At 39.1% G+C, this 8,777-nt stretch overlaps 1 protein-coding gene across 2 annotated transcripts in view; it reads left to right on the forward strand.

The window, feature by feature from the left end:
• Positions 1–7,491, forward strand: part of shpk (sedoheptulokinase) — a 7,683-nt gene extending 192 nt beyond the window's left edge. Inside the window, exons 2-8 of one of the 2 annotated variants that reach the window (XM_024265697.2) lie at positions 321–585; positions 651–792; positions 3,262–3,436; positions 3,505–3,657; positions 3,774–3,949; positions 4,105–4,305; positions 6,688–7,491. In XM_024265697.2, the coding sequence (XP_024121465.2) occupies positions 321–585; positions 651–792; positions 3,262–3,436; positions 3,505–3,657; positions 3,774–3,949; positions 4,105–4,305; positions 6,688–7,082 (1,507 nt within the window). In that variant the 3' untranslated portion in view covers positions 7,083–7,491. The remainder of the gene's footprint in view (positions 1–320; positions 586–650; positions 793–3,261; positions 3,437–3,504; positions 3,658–3,773; positions 3,950–4,104; positions 4,306–6,687) is intronic. The other variant, XM_024265698.2, reaches the window with a different exon arrangement.
• Positions 7,492–8,777: the final 1,286 nt, after the last annotated feature.

Genomic DNA, 8,777 nt, shown 5'->3' on the forward strand with positions numbered 1-8,777 from the left:
TGTGTCTCATTCTTATCCCTGCCCGGTTATTTAATTATTTCTTTATGTTACACATTTCTTCCTCCTCCCCAAGGAGGGACGTAACACAGAATAACTTTAAATAATGAATCATTTGAATATGTATTGATAAAGTGTTCTGTTTATTAGACAGCACTTCTTCCAATGACCATTTGACCTTTGGTGTAGCTAAGAGCATTTTCCTGTTTTTGCTCTAATTTCACCTCTTTTTTAAATCAGTTATTATTATTATAACAGTATAAAAATGTTGTTGTGTCAACTATGACTTTTACACGGTTGATAAAATTGTGTTTTTATAACAGTTTCTGGGCGAGTTTCTCCAAACAGAATCACACTCAAATGTCCGACTTCCTGGTGTTCCGTGAACGCAGCAGCGTCGAGCCGGCCTTCCCGGTGATCCAGCGGGTCGGTGCGCAGTCATCAGCAGTCATGACTAACTTTCTCCTGGGTTTGGACGTGGGCACCACCTCCGTCAAAGCTGTTCTACTGGCGACGGACTCCAGAACCGTGAGTGCCAGCCACGCGCTGCCGACTGCTGCAGACCTCAGCCCCGATGGCGGGATGAAGGTGAGTAAACCTCGTTAACGGAATCAGCTCGTTCTCTGCCGGTCTAACGGCGTTTGGCCGTGCAGGCGAAGGAGCAGGACACGGGCCGGATCATAGACGCCGTGAACCGCTGCGTGGGAGAGCTGCCCGCGGACAAACTGCGGCGCCTGCGCGGGATCGGGCTGTCCGGACAGATGCACGGAGTTCTGCTGTGGAGGGCGAAGAGCGGTGAGAGAATATCAGAGAATCTTGATTTCTGAATCGATACAAACATCTGGAACCGGTAAAGTAACCAAATGTAGGTGTAAAAACATAAACAAATATGTAAGTTAGGATTCCTGCAAGAAGGGAATCGTCAACAGGTAGTTTAGTTACAAAAGAAAGAGGGAAAACAACCATATTTATTGCATCTGAAGTTCAAATGTGATTCTATTTATAGTTTATTGCACCCATCATTATACAATACCACCTGAAGAATTGTATTATTTTGGTATTTTTTGAAAGTGTTTTCCATCATTTTTTATTTGTGTTAAAGACCCACTTCAGTGAAAATTGTGTTTTTTAACATGATCTTTTTTTTAAATTTATTTATTTAAACTGACGACGGAGGACATGTACAAAGCAGGGCCGGGAATCGATTAAAAAAATAACTAATTAATCGCAAACCTGGGACGAAATTAATCACATTTATTATTATTATTATTATTTTTTTGTTATAGTATTTGCCGACCACTTATTATCTGTGAATGATCACAAGATGAAACTCACACACAAAACAATCAATCAATTATACTTTATTTATCCTAAGGGAAACTGGTGGACAACACATACAAGATATATGGTGGGCAGCAGCCACACAAATCTGGTGGAAAGACACAAGAGAAGGGTAGAGGAATAATGCCAAAACCAAAACTGTAAATTTAGAACATTTATTTTTAATTAAGGCCGTCAATTGATTAAAAACATATATACCATTAATCACACTTTTGTGTTAAGATCAAATGCTATTAATCACTATGTTTTATTAGGTAAATTTGATAACAATATGCGGCCTTTGAACAAAAACAAATGTTTCCTTCATTTTATTACGTTTTAACCCAGAAGTGTAATTTGTGAACATAACACAACAGCTGGATAACTCAGATATTGGTCACCATTTTTCTTGCACCAGGCAGGGGCTGTAAGCAAGCAGGAGAGAGTGTAAACGGATGGATGTTGGGAAGTGGGGGTGGGCTTACTCGCACCAACCAAAGAAACCACCACCAAAAAAGAAACTACCACCTCAGAACAAAAACAGAATTCTACATCAGAGACAAAACATGTCTCTGTTGAGAGGTTTTTTTTTTTATTAAACATATGTTGGCATTAACTCAAAAAAGTGCTTTCATAAAAATATTGCACTGTGAAAATAGGCCAAAGTTGAAATAGTATTGGAAGTAGTTTCCTTGAAACAAATGTATTTGTGGTCTGTCATACCTACAACAATAGGACTGGATTCCTCAGGACAAATACCATCAATATTTCTAAGAACTTCACAACCATTAACATATAAATCAAAAATAAAAGTTAATTCTGCCATTTAGTGTTGGGAAAAAATTGTATATCATAATTTAGATTATTTTATATGACAATATATATCACAATATTCTACAATAAAGTGTATTTTTAGTTATTCTATGAAAAAAAATGGACAAAAATGTAATTACCTACTTTTCTCTGACTATTCTTTCCAGTAATATGTAACTGAAAAGTTACAAATAAGAAACAGTTTTTGAAAGTGCACAACAGGTTCAAATTTCTTAGAAGGAAAACACATTTTTGCACAAAAGTTCAGCAATAAAAATAAATAAAAATGAATGAGTAATGGCACAATTGAGACTTTTCTATCGCCCAGCACTACTGTCACTGTGCTTTTATGGCATGTAAAATGTTTTTAATTTCCCCCTTATTTATCCAGTCAGGACAGATTAAGAACAATATTCTTATGTGGACTGGCAAAAGGCAAGACCGTTTGAGAAAAGAAAGAGGAGTTACAAGAACGAGAAATATAATTAGAATCAGAAACTAAACTAAACTATTTTAAGGAAACATTTATTAAAGTAACTCTTTTTGGTCAAAAGCACAGTTTTTTTGCTCATATTTTGCTTATTCTTCTTGAAAATAGTGTACTACTATTGCGTGAGCTCCACCTAGTGGCCAAATTGAAACGCCCTCCAGGAGAAGCAGAACAATGTTTACAATGTTAATGATCTGAACATTTTTGTTAGAACTTCTCCTTTAGAGAATCCATGTAACACTGGATGATATTAACAATCTCATTATTTTACTAGTACATTTTACAGTATGTGAACTGTATCAGATAAATATAAATATATTCAAAACATATAGTAGATTATTAATGTTTTACTAAACAAATGTGTCTAAATGTGTAAACTCAAAATTACATTGAATTAAATTGAGTGGATTGAAATAATGGGGAAAAAATCAGAATTGAATCTCTGGGAAATCGAATCGAATGGCTAGAAGGCTCCAAATATTGCTCGCCATTTTTGTTGCTCCACTAATAGATTGGGGGGTGTGAGGGGCTACAAGCTAACGGGGGAGAACATAAGGTGATGGGAGGGGGTCTTTACCCCAAATAAAACCAGGGAACATCGACAATATCAGCTCTTTATTTTCCTTTTCTTCCCCTCACAGGCTGCGATTGGTCCAGTGGAGACTCCTTCACTCCCAGAGACGCCAGCCAGCTGATCACCTGGCAGGACGGACGCTGCAGCAGCGAGTTCCTCCGCTCTCTTCCAAAACCAGACTCGCACATCAATACTGCCACAGGATTTGGCTGTGCAACCCTCTTCTGGCTCATGAGAAACAGGTCAGCCCACACTTTGAAAAACAAACCGTCTGATTGGCACGAAGGTTTCTCTGACGGTTTCTCTGCAGACCCGAGTTCCTGGAGGACTTCACAGTGGCGGGCACCATCCAGGACTATGTGGTGTCTATGCTGTGCGGTTTGGACGGCTGTGTGATGACGCCTCAGAATGCAGCTAGCTGGGGTTTCTTCAACACCTCCACCAACCAGTGGAATGAAAGCATGTATGAAAGTCACAGAATTACATCTTCGTTTTATTAGGATTCAATACTTAAACAACTAAACATGTTTGCATGTTCAGAGTCGGGTGACTTGACTTGGCTGTGTGTGCATGCTTTAGCCTAAAGGCGGCCGGCTTTCCTCTGCACCTGCTTCCTCAGTGTGTGCCGTCTGGTGGCTTGGCAGGGAAAACGCGTTCTATCTGGCACGGCATTCCTGCCGGGACACCAGTAGGGGCCGCTCTGGGAGACTTCCAGTGCTCCGTCTACTCCTGCATGAGTGCGCCTACAGATGCAGGTGAAACAGATGCAGAGTTTAACTTTCTAATCTTAAATAACTAAATTAATGGATCCTGCATGATTTGTTTGAACATCACTTCAAGGTCTTGGTGGGTTTACTCAGCGATTGTTTTGCTGTAAAGGTTTGTGATTTCCTCTCTTTTTGACCTCCAGTTCTCAATATAAGCACTTCTGCTCAGCTGACGTTCGCCATGCCAGCTGGCTTCACACCCCCTGATTCTCCAGATCCAACCTCCTCCATCTCCTACTTCCCGTACTTCGACTCCTCATATTTGGCTGTGGCAGCATCCCTCAACGGGGGAAACGTACTGGCCACGTTTGTGGGGATGTTAACCTCCTGGATGAGAGAACTTGGTACACACACACATTTTTATCCTAGGTTTGATTTATTTTTTTCCTACTAGCTAAGAAAATAAAAAGTTTTTTTAGGACATATCATTTGAATGTATTGATTGTTTGATTTCAATCGCAAAAATGCAGCAATTTGTACAAAAATTGTTTGGAAAACTGTCCAGACGTGTCAGACCTCTGAAAATAAATGTATGATTTATTACACCACTGAACCGAACTGTGGGGAAAGTCAGTGGTCGTCCCCACTGCACATTTAAAGTGTCAAACATATGCATTCTGTTCCATTTAAAAATGATTTATCATTTATTGTTTTATTACATTAACCCAGATTAATATAAGCCAGAGGTCTGCTACCTGAGGGTCCAGGGCCACATTTGTCTCTTTTAGCTCTCCGTAGAGGCTCTTTGGGTGAAGAAAAATAAAATGATAGAGGAACTAACTTTTAAAAGTTACTTAGTGAATTTTTATGGCTGAGGTGTTTGTAGAACACCTCCAACTCTACTGTGCTCTACTATTACTCTACTGTTTTGCGCATATTTTAAACACTATAAAAACTTTAGCAACATTTTTCTCTGATTGCTCTTTTTCTGTGTTTAAAACATATTTTATGCTGCACAACAATGTTTATTGACTTTACAGTAGGGAGTTAAGAATAAAGTAAATGTTTATATTTTTTTAAATACACTGATTCTTTTAAATCGTGAAGCAATGCCAGGTCAACAGCCGTGGTAAGTAAGGGAAAAGATGACAACCCACAAGAGTAGACCTACAAAATAAGAGAAAATACCGTTGGCTGGGATAATCCTATGTGGAACAAGAGGTATTTTATTTTGAAAGGAAGTTACAAAGTAACAACATTTTCAAAAGGGTGAAATAAGACTTTTCAGCTCCTTCCTGGTTCTGATAAATGAGAAACAAGCCTACCTAAACCAAAACAGAACCATGACCCAAATATTGAGGCTCAAACTAAAACGTGGGGAAAGTGAATTGTTGGATTCCTAGTCACTATAGTAACAGAGTCACTATAGCAGAGCAACCCAAAAGTGTGTATACAGTCAAAACCGTTATTAACCCTTTAACACCTGAGGCGTTTAAACGCAAAAACACAAAATCTTTCACATACTGTAACTTTTCAACCGTTAACACGATCAACATTATTCCAGTGGATCATAACGTTGATCGTGTTAACGGTTGAAAAGTTACAGTAAATCAAAGTGCATAAACACTGGAGCTCTGGTGTTAAAGGATTTAAAGAAAAGGTAAAGTGTTGATATTTTAATCTTCTAATGTTTGGTTAGGTTTGGAGGAGCTGTAAGCTAGTGGGAGAGAGTGTAAACAAAGGGATGATGGGAAATCAGAGGAGGCTCACTTCCATGCCAGCTGTCCCGCCCACAACTCAGAGGAAAATTCCTCTTGAAGTATATCCTAGAAAACGACAGTTTTTTTTTTTTTTTTTTTTTTTTTGGCTAAAAACTGCATAATCATAATTTAAAGACAACTGGGATCAGATTGGGAGATGATATTTTAACAGATTTTACTGTTTTAGAATTTAGTTATGACAAATTAAAAGCTAAATTTATCTGAAGTTTATCTGATGTTTTATTTTCAAAAGACAACTGGTAACAAAGGTTTTCTAGAAAAAAATCCAGATAAAAAAAATCTAGAAGATTTCACACCTTTTTATACCTTGTGAATGGTAATAATCGATTTTGATTGGCTGCTGGGTGTGGATTAAAAAGTGATAATCCTCATTGATAAACCACACCTAAAAAAGAAGTTCCGGCCATACGGCCCAAATGTTCTGTATCACTGCGCAGGCTTCAATTAAAACAAACTTTTGTGTCATCTTTTGGACAAAAAGAAGCAGTAAGAGGTGAACTTTCTCTCTTATCTGATGCTTTGTTTAACCCGTCAGTGCTTTTCTTTGTCGCAACATTCAGCATTTTCTTCAAATGCAGGTTATCGGTTCTGTCTTTAAAGTCCCATTCCAATCATTTTTTGATCAATTTGCAAAGCGTTCCCATTTTTTTTTATTATTATTATGCCATTTTTAGCTAAAAAATAAAAAATCAGTGTGAGTAGTAGGAGTTCATTAGAAATTCACCTCTGAGTTGTGGGCAGGACTGTTGGTATGGAGTAAGCCTGCCCTAACTTCCCATCATCCCTTTGTTTACACACTCTCCTGCTAGCTTACAGCCCCTCACAACCCCTACCTAACTTTAGTGTTGTTTAGTGTTTAGTGCAGTTTAGATCCAGATTGCAGCTCAGATGAGAAAAAATAAAGATGTTCATGGATCATGCTAAAAACACCATTTCCATTGGAGAGGGTCAGGATCAAATATTTAAAAAAATGAATTGATTTCTGAAATATTCTCCCCCCTGCAGGTGCAGATTTGACGGAATCAAGCTTGTATGAGAAGCTGATTGATTTAGCCTTGAACCAGGAGAGCAGCGACCTGAGAATGATTCCCACCATCCTGGGAGAGAGACACGACCCCGGGAGCCTGGGTCAGGTGACCCACATCTCCACCAGCAATCTTTCCCTGGGTCATGTGACCAGAGCGCTTTGCCGTGGAGTCCTGAGCAACCTCGCCTCCATGATGCCTGCAGAGCTCCTCGGAAACGCTGGCGTCAGCAGAATCGTTGGCAGCGGCAGCGCGCTGGAACGTAACCAGGTGTTCAGGCAGGAAGTGGAGAGAGCCTTTCCTTTTCAAGTGATGTACGGCAAGAACGCGGACTCTGCTGTGGGTGTGGCCATGGTCCTCAGCGACCGGCTATGATCCAGCATTTTTCTGGTGTACTGTACTTTCCGTACTTTAAAAGCCTTGACTTTTTCAAAAAGCGCCTCAACTCTTATTGTGATGACAGACAGTGAACACGCCTTTACTAAGACTGGGAGGCAGCACCGAGAAAGTTCTCCCATCATATGTGAATGGATCTTGGACGCCTTGGCTAAGGTCTCTGCTTCACTGTTGTCTGAGCTTCTGCTAAAACACGGCGACAAGAACAGCCACCTGGAAACAAGACTGAATCTGACAACATTGAGAGGAGACCCGGTTTGATTCAGAATTGCCTGGCTGTTCAGTTCAGACACAGAAGATGAAGACTTTGATAGATTTGTGGGAGAAGATTGATTCAAAAGCAATGTGCGTGTTGTTAAAATGGTGGATTAAAGTTCAACTGAACTCACTGCTTTGCTTCTGTTGCCTTTTTATGTAGACTGTGTTTTAGCATAATACGATGCCACTTGTATATAGGATAAGAGCAGAAATAGACCCTGTAATTGAGACTGCGCCTCATAATACGGTTGGTGCAAAAAACATGGTACACTTTTCTAGCAATAGCTGGAGAATAAAAAGACAAAAACAGATATGACTGAAAGTAAATTACTGTATTTTTTGGAATATAAGGAGCCAAAAATGCACAATAAAGAAGAAAAAAATATATGTCAAACTTTTGGGAGAAATCTATTTACCAAAATACAAGAACAGAAATTTTATTTTGAAAGGCAAATCAAAATAATGGAACAGCGTTTGTCATTTTGTAGTGCTATTCCCAAATCATTTTTTCTTTTTTTTCTAATAAAGTGATAAAATTATGTTTAAAATTCACTTTAAAATGTAAAACAATCTACATAGCTGGTGATTTACACTGGAGAAAGGATCTTTTTGGTAAAAACCTGAATGTTTGTTGTTTCAAACAAGTATTTTGTGAGAAAGTAATTCATGAAAATGCTTTAAAAGAAGTATGGAGCCATATCTGAATGTTCAAATACTTTACATTCCATGTACTTTATTAAGTCAAGACATTTAGTTTGGTTAAAATGTTTAAAGTGTATTAAAAAATATTTTCGTAAGGTTTTAATCCATGAGATTTCTTATTTTTGCGTGTCAGTTATGGATCAATGACTTGTGTGAACCTAAGCAGTTTTTTGTGTGCAGTAAATAATTGGAAGTGAAATCTTTCCTCCAGGACCCTTTTAGACTGAACTTAGATGCTGCAGACTGTCCTTATGCTGCCCCCTGGTGGTGGCTGTTTGCAGCCATCTCTTTTTCCTCCACACGTTCAGGAGGGGTCCTGAGGTTCCTCTGGTTCGTTTGAACCAGAGTTCCAAATCCTAGCTGTGAGAGCTTTAACTTCTGCAGTCTGATGATGTTTTTACCTTCTGTTTCTCCCATAGACAGTCTCTGGTTTCTCCAGGTTCTTTTGTCTGCAGTAAAAGTGTTTGAGGGCTGTTTCCCTGCAGCTAAAGGGCTGTTATTGGTTCAGATGGGACAGCACTCCTGTCATCATCATCAGAAGAGGAAGGAGGCCAAAGCAGCAGCTGCTGCATCTGAGCGAGGACGTTCTTCAGCAGTTGTGGTGCATGCATTGCTGGTGTCTCCTACTGTGCAGCTGTCAGTAGGAAACAAGTGAAGGGAGGTTCTTTAGTTCTTAAATACACCACTAGGTGCTACTTGAACACATCTTCAGTG

This window comes from Oryzias melastigma, linkage group LG14, assembly GCF_002922805.2.
Source record: "Oryzias melastigma strain HK-1 linkage group LG14, ASM292280v2, whole genome shotgun sequence".
In the NCBI taxonomy this organism is placed as follows: domain Eukaryota; kingdom Metazoa; phylum Chordata; class Actinopteri; order Beloniformes; family Adrianichthyidae; genus Oryzias; species Oryzias melastigma.